The sequence below is a fragment of the Bactrocera neohumeralis genome, chromosome 5 (assembly GCF_024586455.1).
Source record: "Bactrocera neohumeralis isolate Rockhampton chromosome 5, APGP_CSIRO_Bneo_wtdbg2-racon-allhic-juicebox.fasta_v2, whole genome shotgun sequence".
In the NCBI taxonomy this organism is placed as follows: Eukaryota; Metazoa; Arthropoda; class Insecta; order Diptera; family Tephritidae; genus Bactrocera; species Bactrocera neohumeralis.
In genome coordinates this window covers 62,395,090-62,419,877 of record NC_065922.1, presented here as the reverse complement: position 1 = coordinate 62,419,877, position 24,788 = coordinate 62,395,090, and the positions used below count along the sequence as shown (strand labels likewise).

Genomic DNA, 24,788 nt, shown 5'->3' with positions numbered 1-24,788 from the left:
ACATATAAAAAAATGGATAGTAAAAATGTTTTTCATTTTTTTTATCTTAGTTTAAACAAGAAAAAACGTTAACTTCGGCTGCACCGAAGCTAATATACCCTTCACAGATTACATTGGTGCCTTAGAAAATAATTTATACCAAATTTCGTAAATATATCTTGTCAAATGCAAAAGTTTTCCATACCAGCATTTGATTCCGATCATTCCGTTTGTATGGCAGCTATATGCTATAGTAAGCCGATCTGAACAATTTCTTCCGATATTACATTATTTTTACAAACAATAACTCATACCAAATTTGGTGAAGATACATTGTCAAATGTGAAAGTTTTCCATACAAGAACTTGATTCCGATCGTTCAGTTTGTATGGTAGCTATATGTTATAGTTAACCGATCTGACCAATTTCTTCGGAGATTACATTGTTGCCTTAGAGAATAATTTATACCAAATTTGGTGAAGATACATTGTCAAATGTGAAAGTTTCAAAAGGATATCTTAAAAACTGAGGGACTAGTTCGTATATATACAGACAGACGGACGGACAGACGGACAGACAGACAGACGGACATGGCTAAATCGACTCAGCTCAACATACTGATCATTTATATATATACTTTATGGGGTCTCCGACGCTTCCTTCTGGGTGTTACAAACTTCGTGACAAACTTAATATACCCTGTTCAGGGTATAAAAATGCGTGAAACTTGGCACACATGTTCCTTGACAACAATGCCAGGCGGAGTTATCCAAGATACCCGTCTAGGCACTAATGGCGACCAAAGGGAGACACGTTTGCACTGCTTAGCTGTTTTTGGGGACTGCCGCAACCCTAGTAAGACTATCTAGACGATTTACGCCTCTAAATAACTTGCTACTCCGTAGATACTTGAGAACTCCCGGAAAATAGATTTATTGAATTGCATTTTAGTAAAATGAGCAAACACCGCATGGATTTTAGGCTGTAAAATAAACTACAAAATTATATAGTCCGCCCTGAGCAAAGGGCACCTGACCCGCTCTCTAATAGGTTTAATGTACATACTTATATCTCAAACTGTTCAAGCCAAAATAGCGAAAATCTCTAAATCTTATAAGAAGTCCTATCGATAGTCTCCCCATATAACGGTACTGTTAAACACTGCGATAAATCAATAATAAATACGCCAGAGACATAAAATTTTACACTCGAGATGGCATGACAGGAGTCAAAAGGAGCTGCGGTAAAAACTTAACCCTTTTAGGTGAAATCACGTATCGCGGGACCGATTGTTTTGATATTCCTATGTAACGTTGCGAAAATGGGCGAAATCGGACTGCAGCCAATATAACAGGATAAACATGTTTTACTCTAAACGGTGTATTTTTGTGTACATTTTATTAGCATGTCCTCTTGTTCCTCTTGTTTTGCACATTAAAGTATTTCCCTGCTTTGATTCCAGCCAGTTTCAAGAGTATAAATATTGCACTCGAAGTTAGCGTTTCCTTACTACTTTTATTTGTTTTCGTCGCAATTCTCCACTTTGTTTTTAAACAGATTAAAGCTCAGTAAGTCTGTAAGACACATGCACATACATACATATGTATACCTATATATACATTGTTGTTGCTTTTTAACGTGCTGAATAACAGTACATCTTTGTTTCGTGAGTGCATTCGCATTATACCACTCGTATTATATTTTATAGCACATATTGTAGTGAGTAAAAGCTGCTCGTTTATATTTGGTTAAGGCAGTTTTCAAAATTTAAATATTATCTCGCAGTGTGTTGTTGGTAACATATTTCCAGCATTCCAGTTCAACAGTTAACGAACTTAAGTAAACAAAATAAATTCACCACTTCATGCTCAGCGTTTATTAAGAGAGAGAGAGAGAGAGAGAGAGAGAGAGAGCAAGTAAATTGGAAATGATGGCCATGGTTGTCAACTTTTAAATTTCAAAAAGCATCAAAACTTAAAAAACGACGTCTTTTGATAAAAATAAGTATTATTTCTTATGTCTATCAAACATATTTTAAATAGCTTACAGTTAACAAAATTAAAAAAAACATGCATGTAACATGCAAATCATATATTTGAATAAGAAAATATGTAAACTTCTCTTCACAGAAGCCATACCCTAGTGAATATAGATGAACTTTTTATGGTTCAATGCAGCGTAAAAGATCTTTTTGACATAAATGTTTGAACAAGGACAACGATACAATTTTGGGGCAAATTTTTCAGATTGGACCACTAAAACATTTACTGGCATTCAAAGTGATCGATCGAAATCAAGCTAAAGTAGCTATACAAAATCTGTCGCAAAAGAAACAGAACTTTTTAAATATAACTGTTTCTGGTGGCGCCACCTATTGGTGGGTATATGAAATAAAAAGTTTGATCTCTTGTTGACATTTCGTAAAAATTTTAAGACAATTGGATAACTACAATCGATGTCATCGATCAAAAAGTGACAGCAGCTTTTGGTCATCGGTCGTAAAATGCATTTTGAACAAAGAGCAAATATCAAATTTTGTTTTAAACTTGGGAAAACGTTTACTGAAACATTTCAAATGATGAAACAAGTTTATGGTGAACAGTGCCTATCCCGTAGTAATGTGCATGAGTGGTTTAAGCGATTCCAAGAAGGTCGTGAGGACCTCTGTGACGATCAGAAGTCGGGCCGGCCAAAATCAGTGATTACCCAAAACAATATTGAAAAAGTGCAGGAATTTTTTAAGAATGAGCCGAAATCTTCTTTGCGTTACATGGAAATGGAGTTAGATATCACCAAAGACTCCATTCATCGCATTTTGATAGATAAATTGGGTCTACGGAAAGCCGTACCGTGAGACAGGGTCCTGGCGCCTGTTGCACGATAATGCGCCGTGTCATCGGTCGACGCTTGTCACTGATTTTTTTGACAAAAAACTCCATACTAACCATTAATCACTCACCCTACTCACCTGATCTGGCACCCTGTGATTTTTACCTATTTGGAAAACTTCATTTGCCCATGAAAGGACACTGGTTTCAGGACATTTCAGCTATCCAAAAGGCGACGACCGATATTCTCAAGAGCATTCCGAAAAATGACCTTAAACACTCATTTGAAATGCTAATTGATCGGGCTAAACGCTGTATCGAAGCACAAGGAAACTACTTTGAATAAAAAAATATAACTTTTGAAAAATATTAATTTTTTGTTGTTTTTTTTAACAGTCCTGTTTCTTTTGCGACAGACCTTGTACTTCATGGTTTCAAATTTAGGTTCATTCGGGTAACGTAAACTCAATTTTTCTGGAAATGGTAGGAAAGCTGTCAGGAGCGTTGTGTCGCTGATCAATGCAATCATCACGATTGTTGATGCAACCGTTGCTGTGGAAGAGAAAGTATTTTAGAAGAAATATAATTCACCATTATGTGAAAATTTTCTTTCTTTGCCCGAACGAAAAAGGGTTGCGTGAGCGCGGAACAGCTGTGTAAGATATCGAACTTAACTTGTCGCGCAAGCTGTGATTCTACTACAAATATTAGATTTTCAGCTCGATTTTTAAAGTCAGTGGAATGCGTTAAACTCGAATATTTAATTTACAGAATTTACCTTTATTATAGCAATGGTTATAACAATGAAACCTTCAATCTTTACTTTGTCTTTAAACAGATTACGGTTGTCAGGTTGTAAGCTATTTTTATTTTGATTATTTGGTCACTGTATTCATATTCTCATTATAAAATATATATTAATATTAATCCATAGTTCCAATATTTTTTCCACTTGTTTTTGTGAGTAAAAGCTGCCAGCTTCATTTGTATTTGTTTGAAGCTGCTTTCAAAATTTAAATGTTTATTCGCTCTGTGCTGTTGAAACTTCCAGCATTTCATTGCACAGTTAACGAACTTTTTACGTAATAAACTCACCACTTCAAGCTCAGCGCGTATTGAAAGAGCGAGAGCGCATGAATCGGAAATGCCAACGCATAACAGTGGTTGTCAACCTGTGATACGAAAACCTAGTGATTGTCAAAAACTACAAGGTGTGTTCCAAAGCAAACAGGACTTAAAAAAAAAACAGAACAAATGTTTTTTTCGCAAAATCAATTTATTTTATTCAAAATAGTCTCCTTCTGTTTCAATACAGCTCTTTGCACGGTCCAAAAGCATGTCGAACGAGTGTTTTAGCTCGTTGGCCGATATGGCCGCCAGTATGCCGGTGCAAGTCTTTTGAATGGCCTCTACGTCTGCATAACGCTTTCCTTTCATGGGCAAATGCATTTTTCCGAAAAGGAAGAAGTCGCACAGTGCCATGTCAGGTGAATACGGGGAGTGGTTAATGGTTAAAATGTGATTTTTGGTCAAATAACCGTCCTTCGAATGTCGGATTCTGAGCAATTTTTGGTCGTCAGTCAAATTGTGCGGAACAAAGGCCTTTCGTAAGCCCAACTGTTCGGTCAAAATGCGATAAATCGATGTTATGGAGATGTTTAATTCCATTTTCATGAATTTCAGTGATGATTTCGGCTGATTTTTGATGAATTCAGGCACACTTTCAATGGAATTTCCGGTGATCACGGATTTTGATTGGCGCACATGTTAATCGTCATTTATGTCCTCACGACCACTTTGAAAACGTTGAAACCACTCGTGCACTCTGCTACGGTATAGGGCCATAAACTTGTTTCATCAGTTGAAACGTTTCGGTGAAAGTTTTACCAATTTTAAAACAAAATTTAATGTTGGTTCTTTGTTCGAAGCTCATTTTCGCACCAATAACACAAACATACTGACACTTAAAACGCAATAACTTCACTTCCAATCAATGAAATGTCATGAAATTCTCACTGAACAATCAATAAAGATAGCAGATTCTAAGGCACCAGTCGACATATAGATGACGTCACCAGGAGGCGCTAGATTCAATAAGTCCTTTTTACTTTGGAACTCACCTTGTATTATGAGTAAATATAGGATTATTCGTTGTGAGTTGTGGTAAATATATTATAAAAATATTTAAATGTTATATGTTTTTTTTTGCTCAAAACGATTTGAACTTCAAACATTAATTTCAAAATGCCTATAAGTATTGAATATTGAGGATATTTTTACTTTGCTAGAATTCGAAATTTCCTCAATTGATACCATTCACGCAATACAGCTGCAGATATTAAATTTTGAAAATCTTTTAACAAGGGTTCTTCGCTGCTTGAAATTTCCGAGCTTAATATTTCTTGCAAAAAATTTCAAACGTTGGCGGAAATCAATCTTACAGCCGAAATTTTTAGAACTGATGACAGCAATAATAGATAATCGCTTTCGCTTAGTAATTTTAGACCAAAACTCGCTAATTATTATTTTTACTTATTTTGAAGCTCTTAGGATCTGAAATATAACAATTTTATCATACAGGCAGAGCGAGAACAATACCTTCGCATTAACTTATTCAAAAATTATTGTTTAAAAAAAATAAATATGTCACAAGCTCTGAAAAAGATGAGTAATCAACAAAGAATCTTTCCTATACTGATTTTAGGTGGATTTTGATATAAATGATTTTCGCAAATATTTCACTAAAATAGTGTCCAGTAAAAGCCCTGAAGTTAGACCATGAACTATTGTGTTCTTACAAATCGGAATCCTGAAATATGTAAAATTTTTAACAATGTAAATAAAAAGAGTTTTCAACGTTCTAATTTCGAAAAAGGCTCCCGTTTCCGTTGGGATCTATTCATCAATAAATATAATTGAACTGTTAAAATTCAGACCCATTTTAAACTCTGATTTCAATGCCCTAACCATTTAACTTAAATTTTTCAATAATATATAGATATATTTATTTTTATAATGAACTTTCCTAATCATTTGGAGTGGTTGATAGGGCGCATTGATCAATTTTGTGGAAGCCTGCTATGAAAATTGCTTTTTAACTATGGTTTAAAAATTATATATTTTTTCGATCTTACACACATTACAAATAATATTTTGTATAATTTAAAAATTCGTATTTCCACTTAATTTCTATTTACATGACACATAAACTTTGCTGTTTTGGATTAAATACAGAAAAATAAATAAATAACAAAATTGCTAAGTTTTTCCATGCATAAAACTGAAGAAAGCATATACCCCACCTAGCAGCGTAGACCCCAACCCAACCGCCGCAAACCGCATAACTAGATTATCGTGTTCTTTATCCAGAACTCCTTGATCATGTCTGAACCCTTCTCCGCGATCATTATCACCGGTGCATTTGTATTAGCGCTCACCAACTTGGGCATAATACTCGCGTCTATCACACGCAGGCCGCGTATGCCATACACACGTAATTGCGGATCGACCACCGCTTCGGGATCCCAATAGGGACCCATTTTGCATGTGCCCACCGGATGATAGATCGTCACGGTGTAATGACGTATCATACACTCCCAGTAGGGATCGGTGAACATCTGCAGATGCTGACAGCCAGGCCATTTGATAGATGAGATGCGTGAGCCGAAGCGTTGCATAGCTTTCGTGCGAGAAAGCGCTACAGCGATCTTGGCGCCCTCAATCAGTGTCTTTGTATCGAGTTCGTCACTTAAATAGTTCGGGTAAATATACGGATAATCGAATGGATTATTGCTGCGCAACTTAATCGAGCCAATACTACGAGGACGCAACAACATCGGTATTATGCTCCAGGCATCGCGATTGTTAATCTTCTCGAACACTGCTCGATAGAAGGCATCTGTAAGTCCATGTGCTTTGCGCAATTGAGAACCGCCATCGGAATTCGTAGAGCCGGAAACAAAATGAAATTCAATATCGGGCCAATCGAGCGAAGTATTCGCATATTTTGTATTCACGAAAGCGAGACCCTCAACGCCGCCAAGTATGGTGAGTGGACCTTGTCCGAAAACAGCGTACTGCAGCACTGTCGACATGGAGTGGAAGCGACTCTCCACAATAGAAACCGGTTGATTAACCAGAAACGTGAGACCGCCTAAGCCAATGTGATCTTGCATATTCTCGCCAACGTTGAGCTCTTTGATAACCGGTATACGATGTTTAGCCAGCTCTTTACGTGGTCCAATGCCGGATAACATCAATAATTGTGGCGAATTGACCGAGCCACCCGAGAGAATGACCTCTTTTGTCGCGCGTATACGATATATGCGTTGATTCTTTACAAATTCAACACCGAAAGCCAATTTCGTCACTGGGTCGATCATTATACGTGTAACATGCGAGTGCATAGATATGTGCAGATTAGGACGCAAACGGGCCGGCCGCAGAAAAGCTTTCGCGCTGCTGCAGCGACTACCACGTCGCGTTGTGCCTTGCGCGATCATAAACCCGGCTTGTTTCTCGCCATTCAGATCGCGGTTATCGTAGCCCATTTCAACTCCCGCTTCAACGAAGCTTGCCGCTAACGGTGTGTGATAAGGCGCCTCACCGACTGTCAGATAGCCGCCAGTGGAGTGATAAGGTGTACTGGATAAATATGGGTTTGTGTTATCCTCAGATTTTTTGAAATAGTACAAAGCATCGCGATAACCCCAACCCGGATTGCCGGCGGCCTCCCAATTATCATAGTCGATTTTACTGCCACGTAAATACAACATATAGTTTAGCACACTGGAGCCGCCGAGCACCTTACCGCGCGGCCAGTTACAACGTCCATTGTTCATGGCTTTAAAAGAAAAACTATGTCATTACTTCCATAAAAAACAAAAAGTTACATTCACATGCTCACCCAAACAGAATTTGCCTGACGGTTCCGTTTTATATTTCCAATCCATTTTGCTCAACTGTAGATAGCCCGCCATGAGTGGCACATCCGATATTTCAGTCTCATCGCCGCCAGCCTCCAACAACAGGACATTCCAATTTTCCACCTCTGTCAGTCGATTAGCCACAACTGCACCCGCTGACCCCGCCCCTATCACTATAAAATCATATCGTTCTAATATGTCATCGGTGGACAAATCTTCTGCCCGAGATTCTGGATCCATAATCTCTTCGTACTGAAAGTAGGCAATAGCGGCCACCAACATCGGTATAAACCAGCTATTGCTGGTAGCGGCTGTCACTGCGCCACCTATCGCCGTGGCTGCGCCCACAATTGCGCTCATTTTGGGTGAATTAGAAGGAAACTACTTTTTTGGTGTAAATTATTCTTCCCAAGAGCATCGGCGAAGTTAACTGCAAAAAGTAAAAGCAAAATTATATGAAAACGCATAAATGTCATAGTTTAAATGAAGACTGGAACATTATGAATAAATTAATTTTCTTATTAAAATGGACTTTGTAAACTTACTATTCATGCTTTAATAAATTCAGAAGTGCGTCCTCACTACATATTTGCACTATTTAGTTTCATCGCCTATAACTTCAATAACTCCTTTACGATGTCAAGTTCGTGAGATTTTTATCTCTATAACGCAAGGTTTATCAATCTTGTATTTTCTAATTCGTGTTTCATGGATAGTTTCTGCAAGCTCGAAAAATAGCTATTGAGATAAACTTGGGTACAAAGGAATACCGGGCAACGAAGTTCCTGATGATATTGCGAAAAGTGCCATCCGTCAAGTATAGGAAAAACATAAGTCATAACCCAATGAAATTTCCGAAAGGAACGAACGGGTCAGGGTGAGTTCGAATGCCCTAAGGCGCAGGATCGCCAAGATGATTTGTACGAAAAACACGCATGACTTTTACTTTTTACTCATACGATCTCGAAAGTACTGCAGGACGGCTATTAGCCTATTGGCAGGTCACACAACCTAGTGGCATCACGTGCCAGCCGGTAATGATGATACCTTCAGAACGTGCAGGACGCTGGGCATGGGAGAGATGCTGGAATACCTCCTATGATTTTGTCTAGCTTTACCTAGAAGTCCTCTTAGACAGCTAGGAACTTCTCGGCTCAACGGATTAAATGAAGTAACAAAGTTAGACATCTAATAATCATATCAGTATAATCTAAATAGATTTATGATCACTCAGTACAATATTTATATAGTGGGATTATTATTATGTTTCTAGAATGACTGGGTCAACTCGTTCAAATATATTGCGTACCGTAATACCTGTAAAAAACTAAAGGTTGCCAGTAAAAATAAAAAAGTGCTGCTATGATTTGATAATAATCACGTACAGTACTGTATTTAAAAAAATAAAAGCTGGTGCTTTTTATATATATAATAAAGGGTGATCCATTTCCCTACTTCTTTTTTTTTTAAAGAAATACAGAAACTTCAAATTTAATGTTGAATGTTTATTATAATTCGAAAGAACATTCTTTTACATTTATTTTTTTGAAGATTATCTCTTCCAAATGTTGGTCGCGCCTACGGCTCAAGTGGTCCATCCGTTGAGTCCAATTTTAGATGACTCCTTCTAGCATTTCGACTGATAATTGGAGAATGACAGGCTTGAACCGAAGCAGGACCTTAGACTTCACATATCCCTACAGGAAAAAGTTTGACGGTGTGATATCACACGATCTTGATGGCCAATCGACCGGCCCAAAACGTGAAATTATCTGCACGCCAAAGTGTTCTCTCAAAAAATCTATTTATTGATGCGATGTCTGGGAAATGGCGCCGTCTTGTGGAAATCAAAGCTTGTCGTGATCACGAGCTTCAATTCCAGACATCAAATAGTCGGTTATCATGGCGCGATAGCGGTCGCCATTGTCGTTTACGTTCTCACTGGCATCATTGTTGGATAAACACGCACCAAACCGTGGTTTTTTTCTGAATGAAATGGCAGATATTAAATCTCTTAAGGTTGCTCTTCGTCCTAAATGGGCAATTTTGCTTGCTCGCATACCCATTGAGCCAAAAATGGGCCTTATCGCTGAATAAAATTTGGCTCGAAAACTTCGGATCTTCTTGGAACTTAGAGAGCCCATAGAGTGGCGAGATGTCACTTAGAAAGGTCGAACGGCTTCAGTTCTTGCAGTAACTGTATTCTGTACGCTTTGAATTTAGGATCTCGGCGTAAAATGGCCAAGTCGCTCCATATGTCAGTCCAAGTTGCTGCGAACGGCGCCGAATCGACTCTCCACGGTCTTGGTATACACCCTCAGCTACGGCTGCTACTATATTTTCTTCACTGCGTGCTGGACTTTGTCTATTCGGTCGACTGTTATACAATAATAAATACTGGGTCTACAGATGGTGATGGGTTTGCGAATAGTAGGCCGATTATGTCATAAAGCGAGGCGCGAACATATTCTTCAGAACGTCAATTTTTAAAGTTGAACTATTTGTAAACGTTATTCAGGCATAAGTCAAAACAAAACTCAAATATTTTATGCCTATTGAAAAAAGAACCTCTGCTTGGATCAAACATCAGAAAAGCGAAAGAATTGTAGTTTGAAATATACTTGCTTCGTTATTTCAAATTTTAAACCGAAGCGTTGAATCGAAAAATGCACTATCCAGGCTGAATAAAACGTGGGCTAACCGCGAAGAGCATTCTGACTTTTTTTTGTTTTTTACTTTCTATAATTAAATACATTCGAAATTCATGAGAATATCAAAAGAATGTGGTTTGTTCTGCTAATACCAATTTCAGATACTTTGTTGGATTTGTTATGGTCATAGAAAATAGTCAAATGTATACCTAAATTATTAGTTAACGAAGTAAGGTTGGACAATACACTACCGAATTGCTTTGTGAATTTTAAATACATACATTCAATACGTATATACAATCAAATTTCGTAATAGTTCATGATACATGTACACGTATTGCGTGCACAACTCCCTGGGTGCACACCTGCACAAAGAAATTTACTGCGAGTCAGATATCAAGCGCAGCTTTAATTTCTTTCGATTTCATTTGCCAATTGCAGCTCCACGAATTTTCATTTAACGATCCGATCAATACGAACAATGGTGTTAAAGTCCAAAATACTGAGAAGCTCAAAAATATAAATTTATACATATACATACATACATATAAACTAAAGCCAAATTTTGAAAAACACCGCATTGAAATCGAAATGCGAAGGTTTGCGTGCAATATCGGCCACCTTGCCAAGACTCGTCAGTTAATTGCTATGCGCATAGTGTCCGCGATGACTGCGTGCTCCCAAAATGCTTCCGCGAAGAGGGCAAATAACTACCTATATATTAGTATATATGTGCATATAGATATAATTATACTCGTAAAGGAGGCCGATGGAGGCCGACATAAAATTTGGCAAGCAGAAAATGGGTAAAAATGCTTCTGTAGGGTATAGCTATTTGGGTGTTTTGTTTATAGCATACATACTACTGTGCCCAAAAAATAAGGTGACATTGTATTTATTTTAAAAATTCTTTATTTATTCTTTCAAATCAATTTCATCCCCTTGAAAGTAATCCCCTCCCGATGCAATGCACTTATGCCAACGGATTTTCCAATCTTCGAAACACTGGTTGTAGTCACTTTCCGGGATGGCCTTCAGTTCCGTCTTCGCTGCGGCTTGAATCTACTCTATCATATAAAAACGGTGTCCCCGGAGCGGTCTTTTGAGCTTGGTGAACAGCCAGAAGTCGCACGGCGCCAGATCAGGTGAATACGGTGGTTGCGGAACGATATGGGTTGAGTTTTTGGCGAAATGATCACGAATTACGAGGGCTGTATGGGATGGTGCATTATCGTGGTGTAAAAACCAACAATTGTCTTTCCACAATTCCGGCCTTTTTGGGCGGATAGCGTTACGCAAACGACGCATAACGTTCAAATAATATTCCTTGTTGGCTGTTTGACCGGTTGGAAGGAATTCATAATGCACAACACCACGATAATCGAAGAGAACAGTCAACATGACCTTGATTTTTGAGCGACTTTGGCGCGATTTTTTTGGTCTCGGCTCTCTTTTGGCACGATATTCGCTCGATTGATCGGTTGTTTCGGGGTCGTAAGCATAGATCCAAGTCTCATCGCCAGTTATAATGCGTTTCATGACACCTTGGTAGTCGGAAAGCATCGTTTCACACACTTCAACGCGACGCCTTTTTTTTCCAAAAAATTCAATGTTTTCGGTACCAGTCGAGATTTGACGCGCTTGAGGCCCAAAACATCCTTCAAAATGGTATTGGCTGAGCCTTTCGATATGCCAACTTCATCAGCAAGGTCTCTAATTGTTAATCGACGGTTTTTCAACACCAAATCTTTGATTTGTTGAACGTGCGCTTCGTCGGTTGAGGTTGATGGTCGCCCTGGACGCTCTTCGTCTTCGACACGTTCACGGCCGGCTTGGAACTCACTATACCACTTGTAAACATTTTTTTTAGACATAGCCTCATCACCAAAGGCTTTCTGCACCATCCTCAATGTATCCGCAGCAGAAAATTGATTCCGTAAACAAAATTTAATGCAAATTCTTTGCTCAACAAATTTCGACATCGCAAAAAACGAAAAACTCACTTTTAGCAGCTCACAAAACGACACTTGTCTCAAACACTAATGCATATTTTGACATGAAATTTGACATAAATGTGACTGACAGTACTACCAACTTAAAAAAAAATAATTCTCCAAATCCTTCGACGCGCGCAGTTTAAATTCAAATCACCTTATTTTTTGGGCACAGTAGTATATACAAGCGTAAATGTTTTTGAATGGAGGGGGGCTGTAACACTCTTTTTGTGTCATGTTGCAGGTGTTTAATTAATAAAATAATTTGAATTAGAAATACAGTGCAATACAGCTGCACCTGGATGTGCAATTAAGTTTCTCCTCCTTTGTACCTTGACCATTGTATATTAAGTTTGCCATAAAGTTTGTAATACTAAGAAGGAAACGTTGTAGATATACATAAATAATCATTGAGACGAGCTGAGTTGATTTAGATATGTCTGACTGTTCGTCCGTCCGTCTCTCTGCATATACGCGAACAAGTCGCTGAGTTTCTGAGATATCGAGCTGAAATTTTGCACAGATTCTTTTCTCCTCAAGAAGCTACCTGGAACCACCGAAATCAAACCACTATAACAATCTAAAACTTACCGATCCGAAACAGGTTAGATCTCCGACAGCACAGCCCTTGGACAGATAAAATCCAGGCCAATTCATCACATCTGACAATTCTCTCACCATAGTCCGACCCCGTCGAAACAGCACAGAATGACCTCAATGACTTAACTTATCGCGATATCTTCAAGATATCCGGCTTATATTATTTCCTGAGACAATATTGCAATCTCCGAAGAAATTGTTCAGATCCGAATTCTTTAACAACATTGTTTAAGGCCAATCTTAGGTATTTAAGAGACACGTTCTTGAACTTCTACTCGTTGCCAACCAACGAATACCACATAAGATACATCGAAAAGCTCTTTCAAAAGTATTTAATTTATCGCTTCTAATTTTTTCGAATTGCAGTTTGCAATTTGACAGGCACAATTTATGGAGCATAAAGTAAAATGAACTTCATTACGTGAAAACACTAGAAACCTTCAATTTGCCACTAATGGGAACTTCAAAGCATTTGCTGTACCAATGTTACCACAATATTTCAATCTATCACTTCCAAATTTTTGTAATAAACCAGAAATAAAACTTCAACCGCAATAATTTCTAAGAGATCCACTAGATATAGACTAGGGATATTCAGTCTCTAGTTCATTTAACTCTCTTTGACTCTACACAGCGTGTATTAACCGGTACCGGTACCGGTTCAACAAAAACCTAATTTTCATATGGGTGATATTCAAAATGAAAGGTGCTAGTGTTGGCGTTAACCCCGAAGTCCCGTTCACGAGACGCAGGTCCCTGCCCGGTCTCAGGAACCTCACATTAGGAGTGAGAGTGATAGAGATGACCAATAAGGTCAAATACCTTGGTCTCACGCTAGACTCCACTTTGCGTTGGAATCAGCACTGACCTTGGTCAAAGCAACAAAATGAAATGGTGTGCAATCGGCTGGCGGGTAAGTCTGGGGTTGTAAAAGGATTGTTAGGTGGGAATGATTGCGTCCGATAATCACGTACGGGGCGGTAGCCGATAGCGTCGCAGACCTCGGTAGGAATTAAATTAAGCGGCAGCCTGTGTCTGCATGACGGGCGCAATGCGCACCTGCCCAACGGCAGCTATGGAGGCCCTGCTTGAACTCACACCGCTGCACTTGGTTATCGGCCAAGTAGCCAAGAGGCAAAGGAAAGGTAATCTCGTCCCAGAGGATGGAAAAGATTAGCGGCAATATACCAATCGCTCTCCTCCCGAAGGACATCACTACCAAAACGGTTAACTTCACTAAGAAGTTTAAGGTCACCCTCGGAAGCTGGAACAATACCTTGAACTGCTGCTGAGGAACAGCACTTTGAGGTGGTACACCGACGGCTCAAAAATGTCGGAGGGAATTGGTGCAGGGATCGCGGGTCCACGCACCAAGCTCTCTACATATACCTATGGGGGAGTTTCCGAGCATTTTCCAGGCGGAAGTCTTTGCCATAAGTCGGTGCATAGATATAAACCTCCATCGCAACTATCGCAATGAGATAGCCATAAGCGATACGGCATAAAAGCGATCCTACGAGATCAAGTCGCTGCTAGTGCAGGAGTGCAGAAAAAGGCTGAACAGCCTTGCGGAAAGAAACCAGGTGCACCTAATTTGGGTGCCAGGTCACAAAGGAATAGCCGGTAACGAACTGACAGACGAGCTCGCTCGCTCCGCAGCCTCCACCAAAATAGTTGGTCCTGAACCCTTTACAGGGGTGGGTCCCATACCATAAAGGAGCTACTTCGCAAAGAAGAAGTGTGCAGAGAGAAGTATTGGCAACAAACTTGGCATGCGGCATGCCAGGTTGCTAATGGGAGGGTACAACATGAGCAGGTTCAAAGTTGTAATCAACCTCCCCAGGAATAAGCTTAGGCTCTTGGTCGCATTTTATACTGGCCACTGCAAGTTAAATAGGCATTTATATAACATGGGCCTATCTTCTTGCACTTCTTGCACTACACCTGCTGATCGACTGCACAGCAGTCTGCAGACGCAGGATTAAGGCCCTCGGATCCATGTTTCCGGACAGGAATTGCATCGACTCATTAGCACCCAGTAAAATTTTGGAATTCATCGACGTGCTGGGGCTAAGTGAGTCCATGTGATCTAGGAGAGGACACAATAGACCAAAGGTCGCGGTGCATTCCTCATAAATAAATCTAATCTAACCCCGAATATCAGTTAGTCGCTTTGAATAACTGGCTTTGGATATTGGTTAGAAATATAGTTTTGAATGAAAGAACGAAATCGTTGTAAGTTTCATGAATATTTTTGTCGATTGACAAATATATTTCGTAAAAAGCAAAATATTTTCAAATTCCGGTCGTACTTTCTGTGAGCGTAGTAAGGCTTGACATATCATCCACTCTTTCAGCAACTACAGTTTCATATAATCCCGTAAATCTAACTTTGTTCAGTTTTGGTTGTTTTCTTTGAATAGTCCACCATTCTCCATCTGACACATCTTATAAGAAAGTGAAAATGTATGTGCGAGTGTGTATATTTTACCAAGTTTCACTTTTCAATAGTGTCTCAAAGGAAGTAGTTGAAGACAAAAACAGTAAATCTGGAACGCAGAAGTGTATGAAAAGTCAACAAAAAATGTTAAGCGCAAATAAAGTTGAAACCAAACAAAGAAAAATAACTGAAAATGGGTTAATTATATGCAAATAAATAGCGTGCCAAAAAGACCTTGCTTAAAAGAGTCAAATCAAAGTAAAGCAATGGCACCTATTGGTACGAGTAAAACGTAGGAACTTAGCTTTGAACCGAAATTTTATATGAAAACAAGCAAAAACAACTTTACAAACAAAGACCATACAAGAACTAGACTTTGATAGTTCTCTTTGTATGAAAGATGTATGCTATAGTGGTCCGATCAGAAATATTTTCTCAGATCTTTTAGCGGTGTCTTTGTCATTAATACAAGAACTTAATTTTGATAGCACAATTTGTATGGCAGCTATATGCTATAGTTGTTCGATATCTGTGGTTCCGAAAAATTAGCATCTCTTTAGGGGAAAAAGAACGTGTACAAAATTTCAGCGCAATATCTCAAAAACTGAGGGACTGGTTCGCGTATATAAAAACAGACGGACACACGAACATGGCTAAAACAACTAAGGGTATAATTATATGTGAACATAAATGCGATTTTTTATCAAGCTTTTTACAACTTTTTCTTTTTTCTTAAATCGACAAAATTTTTCGTGTTAAAATAAAATTTTACCGCCATCATAATTATGTAATTAACACTAATACTTCCGTTTATCTGGCGGACAATGCACCCAAACAAATGACGCGTAAAGATTTGTTACGTTATACTTGCTCTCGCACTTAACACATTCACATATAAACGGGTATATGGACAAAAATTAGGGGTATGACTTTTAAATTTAAAAAATAATAAAATATGGAAAAGTAAAAATGTTTACTTGTTTGGAAGAATGTATATTAAAAATATAAATATTGGGTTTTTTTTTTTTGAACTATCAATTTTTTCAATCCCGTCACGAAATTTCCTTGGAAATACCCTAAAAAAAATATTTCTCAGAATTGTTGCAAATTACTTAAAAAGCCGAATATCTCGAGAAGTATTAATGATAGCGATTTTGACCTCCAACCTTTTTTATAGCAAATAAAATTTCCTACAAATTTGTCGTGTACATTTTTTCTACAGCTCCTGTCATTTACGAGATATATACAAAAAAATGCGAAATTCTTGGAAAAATCGGGTTTAGAGCCCCGTACTACCTCGCCGGTCTAAGCTACGACTTTTGTAGAATGAATAATTCTGAGACGGGACTGAAAAAAATTAATAGTTAAAAAAAAAACAAAACACCCTAATAAATATATACAAATATTACACATATATTAAATCATCAATAAATAACTATGAGAAGAGCTAAAAAGTTAAACTAGTTATATATGTATGCACGTAAATATTTAAATATATATACTGATAATATATAATATCAACAAAACCGAAATAAATTATGTTTTACAGCAGTTATATTACACTATACAAGCTGAATATAAAATAAGTTTGAAAAACATGAAAATGTATCCTGTTTTCAGCTCTGCTCAAATAAGTATATTTCTTGCTTTACAATATGAAAATTTACATATTGCAAAATTAAAAAAAAATGTATAAAAGTAATTTGGGATAAAAACTAGTTTCACTAATATAGTTTTTTTCGATTTAGAGCACAAGGTAGTTTTTTTATCAAATTTATCTTCAATTGATTGCGGACTACTAAATGCCAGGTTTCATAAATGGGTATTTTTTCGAAGAACCTGAACATCCGAAAAAATAGTCGTGTAAAATTAGTTTTTGTTTAAAATGTTTTCTGCTATCTTATTATTTTTTTTTAGGTTGGTAGTACTGTCAGTCACATTTATGCCAAATTTCATGTCAAAATATTCATTAGTGTTTGAGATACGTGTCGTTTTGTGAGCTGCTAAAAGTGAGTTTTTCGTTTTTTGCGATGTCGAAATTTGTTGAGCAAAGAATTTGCATTAAATTTTGTTTACGGAATCAATTTTCTGCTGCGGATACGTTGAGGATGGTGCAGAAAGCCTTTGGTGATGAGGCTATGTCTAAAAAAAAATGTTTACAAGTGGTATAGTGAGTTCCAAGCCGGCCGTGAACGTGTCGAAGACGAAGAGCGTCCAGGGCGACCATCAACCTCAACCGACGAAGCTCACGTTCAACAAATCAAAGATTTGGTGTTGAAAAACCGTCGATTAACAATTAGAGATCTTGCTGATGAAGTTGGCATATCGAAAGGCTCAGCAAATACCATTTTGAAGGATGTTTTGGGCCTCAAGCGCGTCAAATCTCGACTGGTACCGAAAACATTGAATTTTTTGGAAAAAAGGCGTCGCGTTGAAGTGTGTGAAACGATGCTTTCCGACTACCAGGGTGTCATGAAACGCATTATAACTGGCGATGAGACTTGGATCTATGCTTACGACCCCGAAACAACCGATCAATCGAGCGAATATCGTGCCAAAAGAGAGCCGAGACCAAACAAATCGCGCCAAAGTCGCTCAAAAATCAAGGTCATGTTGACTGTTTTCTTCGATTATCGTGGTGTTGTGCATTATGAATTCCTTCCAACCGGTCAAACAGTCAACAAGGAATATTATTTGAACGTTATGCGTCGTTTGCGTAACGCTATCCGCCTAAAAAGGCCGGAATTGTGGAAAGACAATTCTTGGTTTTTACACCACGATAATGCACCATCCCATACTGCCCTCGTAATTCGTGATCATTTCGCCAAAAACTCAACCCATATCGTTCCGCAACCACCGTATTCACCTGATCTGGCGCCGTGCGACTTCTGGCTGTTCACCAAGCTCAAAAGACCGCTCCGGGGACACCGTTTTTATACGATAGAGGAGATTCAAGCCGCAGCGAAGACGGAACTGAAGGCCATCCCGGAAAGTGACTACAACCAGTGTTTCGTGATTGGGAAATCCGTTGGCATAAGTGCATTGCATCGGGAGGGGATTACTTTGAAGGGCATGAAATTGATTTGGAAGAATAAATAAAGAATTTTCAAAATAAATACAATGTCACCTTATTTTTTGGGCACAGTAGTATATCGGAAAATAAAATATTTGGTTTGAATCCTGTATTTTTAGTAAAAACACCTCTATTTGACAGCACATACAATCGAAATAAAATAAAAACGTGCTTATAATTATTCACAAATTAGTCACTCTTATTATCATAATAAGCGCACAAGATAGTAAAGCTTTCAAACATATGATATCGGAACATTATAATAGGAGAGGCTTACAACTTCTATAATAATTTGCCAAAACTTTAAATTGTAAATCTTTTTTTTTAACAATTATGGTACTTTCAGCTACCAATTTAAAAATATCAATTAAAAATTTAAAAAAATCAATATCGAAACTTAAAACAAAATTCAAAATTAAAACAAATCAATATCGAAATTTAAAACAAAATTCAAAATTAAAACAAATCAATATCGAAATTTAAAAATATCAAACATATTTTGATTTGATGAAAATGATTTCCATGATGATTGATGACCGAAAATTATTTGATTCAAACGCATTGCTGTTCGAAATTAGTAAAAATTTAGTTCAAAATCATCAACACAGCAGAACTTTATATAGTATAACAAATTTAATATAAAACTGATTTTCGTTCTGTGATTATTTACTAAAATTTTTAAATTTTTTTAATAAAAAAATACTTTTTATGCAAGTCATACCCCTATATATGTAGCGCAGGTGAATTAATATCTGAAAGTGAAATTTAGCGCAATTTCGACGAATGAATAAAATTGATTCACAACAAGAGCAAATAACACAAATTGATCTAAGCAAATGTGAGAGCTTTTATGTGTGGTAGTATTTGTCTACGTTTGTACATATGCTTGCATTGCTGTGCATACATATGTACATATTAGTTACTTAAGTAACGGCATACAATATGCAACATTGCAATCTCTCTAGTTTTCTCTTCATTTCATTATTAATTTCTCTGCCTTTCTTACACATTTCGCGTCTTGCTGTCATTTCCACTTGCTTTAAACATTCATTTTGACGTTTTACTTTGTTGCAAAATATGCTGCATTTGCTTGCAGCACAGGCAAACAAACAATATAACTGGTTTCCACATTTCCAAACACTTCAACTCTTATTTCTAACTCGTGTTTTGTTTTTATCGGTGCTTCTGTTTGGCTTTGTATGAGCAACGTACCGTTGTTGGATTATCTCGACTGCACACAATAACCAACCAACCAGCTGTCATGCGAATAGCGGCTGTGCTACCGTGAAGCTACAACAAACTAGTAAGTAGCGAGTCAAGTTCAAGGCTCCATCTCCCCCGCTGTGTAGTAACTGTAAATTAACTGTAATTTTACAGAAACAACAATACAATTTTGTTGCATCAATGGGTGGTGCGACCCAATTAAAGCTCTTTCTTGCCACATTTTTCCAAATAAAAAAAGATAATTGAAAACTGGTGTCACTTTAAGAATTTTAAACGAAACAAGTAAGGAAGCGCTATGTTCGTGTGCAACCAAACATTTTATACTCTTGCAACTTGTAAAAAACGAAGCCAGGGAAATACTTTAAGGTGTAAAACCAAAGTCAGCCGGATGTTCGAAAATCCTGATATTGGCTATATCGGGGGTAAGTCAAGTTTTCGCTCAATTTTATCTATTTTAGGCACAAAGATACACAAGTAAAATCTTTATATTATGTATATGGGGGCTTCATTACTTCACTGGTCCGATTCAACCCATTATTTGATATACAGACATTACATTATAAGAGATGGATTATCCTCAATTTCAGTTATGTACATATGTATGTCACACATTGATTGACATTTTCGATAAGAAGTCAACTTAGGTACCGATGTCTAAATATTCGCTACCTAAAGGCTTGAACAGTTTTTATTGTAAAGTGTACGGTACCACGCCCATCCAATTTTGCCACCGGCTCTCATAAAGCTCTCTCATATTATCTCGGTGGTAAAATTTAGTGTCTCTGGCGTATTTAATTATTGATTTATCGCGCTTTTAGTAGTTTTTAACAGTACCGTTATATGGGGAGTGAGCGGGGTTATCCTCCGATTTCATCCATTCTACACTGTCGGCAGAAGTTCTTTTAATATTTTTACTCGGCAAATTTGGTTGTTGTAGCTAAAGTGGCTTAGGAGATATGTACATTAAACTTGTTAGAGGGCGGGGTCACGCCCACTTTTTCAAAAAAAAATCGCACAGGTGCCCCTTGCGATCCCCTGTACCAAATTACAGCTTTATATCGTAATTTAGTGCTTCGTTATGGCACTTTATATGTTTTCGGTTAATGACGATTTGTGGGCGTGGCAGTAGTCCGATTACTCCCATCTACGAACTCGAAATTTTTTTTGTACTAAAGAACCTGCATACTTAGTTTCATTAAGGGGGGTTAGGGTTTTTCACTTTCGAAAAATCGATTTTTTTTGTCTTATCTTATTGTTTAACATTTCAAGAATATGTCCTTAAAATTTTAAGTCGATAGAAGTAACATTCTTAAAGTTATCGTCTTATTAGTATCCTGGCCTTTAACGCTCTAACTCTAACAGCTGAGGGCGGTCGGGATGGAAGTGCAGCTTTAGGCGTGTTTTTCTCAAAACTACTTTTTCAAAGTCCGTGTTCACTGTCATTTCAAAACTACTTGATCGATTCATTTCAAACTTTGAACATACTTTTAACATATAAAATGCCTCCCCCAACGTTTATTAAATTTTTTTTTTCATTAAGGGTGTTTTTCACACACAAAATGGCGGATTTTTTAGTGGAAAATAACAGTTCACACTTTAGATGGCCGCCAAAAAATTTTGAATGCAAAAAAAAAATATCAGAGAACGTTGGGGGGGAAGATTTGATTATAGTTTAACTAATTTTTCTTTATTTTTTATTTTCGCATAATTCCCAGCCGAGTTATGTTGAACACCGCAAAGGCCTTTTTTCTCAAGACGTTCTGGGGAAAGCACTGTTACCGGCTTATGCCTCAATATTTCTGCATGAAAAAATTACCTTACATTGTCAAAAGTGTGCCTTATAATGTACAAAAGGTCCGAATAAAATTACTCAATCCAGATTTGAGAAATAAATTCACAAAAACAGTATTTTTTTTACCTTGAAACCAATAGCAGCATGCACAGTTTCTATTGGGATAGACTACGCTGCACGAATCAACGATTTTTTGACACTTTCTGTGCGTTCTTCGACAGGCCATATTCTGATGGCCTGATGGAGATTTAATGGCTTCAAATTTGGACTTCCAGACGGCTATTCTCTAGTTTTGAAAGCAGGAATACTACTTTTAAGCCACTGCTGTGTGGTTTTTGTGTGGTGTTCTGGGTCAAAATCTTTCTGGAAGATACCATTCTCTCCATTGAAAAAAGAATTGCTTTACTCCATGACCACGCCTTCTAAAACATCCCGTTAGTACACTTTTGCCAGAGTTTTATCTCATTTTTCACAGAAGTGAAAAAGCTGAACGTCTTTATAGGAGACTCTATACCAAACCATTACAGCAGCTGGATGGCGACCACGTTGAACGCTTGGAATAACAGCTATTGCGTTTTTGAGTAGATCTTATCATGTTGCTTATTAAAACCTTCTTCAATAATGGCATTTTTTCATTTATAAAATGGTAACTTTTATGGTAGTTTAGCGCGTGCCGTTGAACATATTTCCATCTGTTGAGCCTAATTTACTTCAAGGGGTTATCAAAAGACGACCAGTTGACCAATTATGAATGAGTAACACTGCACATAAATTATAATAGAAATAACGGTACTTTTTTCTGGTCATTTGTAACAGAATTTATGTCAATACCAAGTCCACGCTACTGACCCTAAAACACAAAATGTCTGCTAAAAATTTTAGAACTTATAAGTACAATTAACAGGTGGGCTGTAAAGAAGTAATTTTGTGAGTTAACAATGCATGTTTTTTGGACGAAAAAAATTCTGTTGAAGCCAAGACTCGACTTGATGATCATTAGTCATACTCTGCACCAGAAAAATCAACCGGTGAGAAGTGGTTTATTGAGTTTAAGCCCGAGGAAATAAGCACCTTGGACGATGCACGCAGTGAACGCTCCAAAGAAAAGCCTCTTTCACATATCGAGTGAAGAGAACTTCATGTAATCATGAAGCGCTCAGGCATGCTGAACGACAATAGTATTTTGCTTTCATTTGGTTATTTATTTCTTTTAAGTATATTTTATGAGCATTTTATACTTTATTACACTACACCTCTGAGTTTCTATATTTTAGATTCTCTACACTTTTTGTTATCATTTTACCATAACTACAGTAGACAGGTACTTACACTTCCGATCTTTTCGTTCGTTGAACTGTTTCAAAAGTAACTCTTGGCTGTCTTATTTTTTGTTATTACGCTTTTAGCTGCAATGAGTAGTTCTAGTTGTGAGCTGCTTTCAGAAACCTCTCACTTATAAAGACACAAGCGTAGTTAACACTTTAAACCACAAATCTACTATAATATTCTGCTTACTTTTTTGGAACAAATAAACTTAAATGAAATAAATCGCTTGATTTGTATTGCTTTTCGCCTTTAACAAAGCCACCACATATCTTGTGCACTTTCTTTTCTGCTGCGCATTCGCTGTACTATGCCTTTCGCTTCGAGCATTTACAATTCACAACACAGGTCTTTCTAGGCCGCTTGACGCATGCGCGACGACTGCTGGTACGTTCGCTAAGTTCATACCTTCATTGCCACCAAAGCTACCTTTTCTTTCCAATTTCTCTTTACACATTCTTTCTTAACAACGTAAGTACACAACGACCAAATAAAGCCGAGCTTAGAGGCGAAATGAGCAGCAAAGAAGTCACTCTTCAGTCTTAGCAATTTTTCCGCCGGCGCTCTCTGTCATTTTTCGGTTAATTTATTTAAGCGCTTGTCCAACTTTGACGCTTTCTTAGAAAAACTGACATTCGTTCAAATTATTTAATTATCAAGTCTGAAATTTCCTAATCATGCCAGTAATTGCCCAATCATTTGTGAGCCTACTCGTGATAACCATTTTTCGACTACTCATACGAGTACACACTTCCTCCGTTATGAATTTCAACACTTTTGCCTTCATATCAGATCTTTCACAATTTACTATTTTTCTATGCATAAATAACGAGCGCCACCCGACGTGGTGGCGCGCACGTATAGTATGTTTGCAGGTCGTGTGCGAAGAGCCACAAATTTGGTTTTGCGTTTTTCATCGCTTTCTCCATCAATCATAATCACGTTCTTTCATATCCATTTCTGTTTTCATTGTCCATTATTGTTGAACGTCTGCTTGATCATGACATTTGGTTTACAATTGTCAAGTGTCGATAGTTGAAAAATTTTATCAGTGTCCACAAGTGGCTCGCATTTGTGCTGAGTGACTGTCATACGCTCTCAATCGAATTGTGCTCTGCTTAAATGAAATTTTCTATTTCGCAACTTGAAGAAATACTGGTTACTCTGAGTTGATTGCTTTTACAGAACCTTTTCGTTGCCAAATAAATATTTCTTAATTATTTCGAAAATTACAACGACTTACATAAGTTCAAAAGAGAGACTTGTTTGTTAGTTTATTACTTAGATAGTCTGTAAAAAATGTTAGGTACAAAACACTTCATAAAAAATGTTAGAAAACTATTAATCACAGCCATATATAGCGAATTATTTTCGATATAGTGAGGTAAATCACAGATATCTTACTTTAATTTTAGTTAAACGATTTCGGCTGATGAATGGATTATCCGATATAACCGATAAAATTAATTCGAGATCACATAATCGAAGTAAGCGAATTAAAAATTATCGATCAATTCTCATTTGCGATTTGTAAATGATAAATATTAAAATTTAAGATAACACAACTAACGGCAGTGGGAACACTGATGGGTTATGAAAAAAACATTTTAGTTAAATATGATGAAGTATGATAACCGATAAAATTAATGAGTACATAATAGTAATCAATTTAAAATTAAGTCGATTAATAATTTTTTAAAATTAATGATATTTTTTTCGATATAGTCAAGCAAACTGCAGACCTCGTATTAATTGTAACTAAAGACAGCAAAATAGTTCCATATTAGAATTATCCTGATCATAAGCATTTCGTGTGAAATGTGATAAGTAGGCGTGGTTAGAGCCGATTTTATGCTTTAAAAAGAGCTTCAAAAGATTGTCGATGTTGTTTGAGCCTTTTGAACTTGAGTTTCACCCAAAATAGCGGCATTTCTCTCTTATTATACGTACGTATTGTAA

General features: G+C 37.3%; 2 protein-coding genes across 5 annotated transcripts in view; one reads left to right on the top strand and one right to left on the bottom strand.

Moving 5' to 3' along the window:
- LOC126759436 (flotillin-2) overlaps window positions 1–24,788 on the top strand; it is a 418,004-nt gene that overhangs the window by 333,522 nt on the left and 59,694 nt on the right. The window lies entirely within an intron of this gene.
- LOC126759415 (glucose dehydrogenase [FAD, quinone]) lies at window positions 5,996–23,185 on the bottom strand. Its single transcript, XM_050474204.1, has 3 exons — window positions 22,836–23,185; window positions 7,714–8,162; window positions 5,996–7,650 (listed from the first exon to the last, which is right to left on the bottom strand). The coding sequence occupies exons 2-3, from the start codon at window positions 8,090–8,092 to the stop codon at window positions 6,152–6,154; spliced, it is 1,878 nt and encodes a 625-aa protein (XP_050330161.1). The 5' UTR covers window positions 8,093–8,162; window positions 22,836–23,185; the 3' UTR covers window positions 5,996–6,151.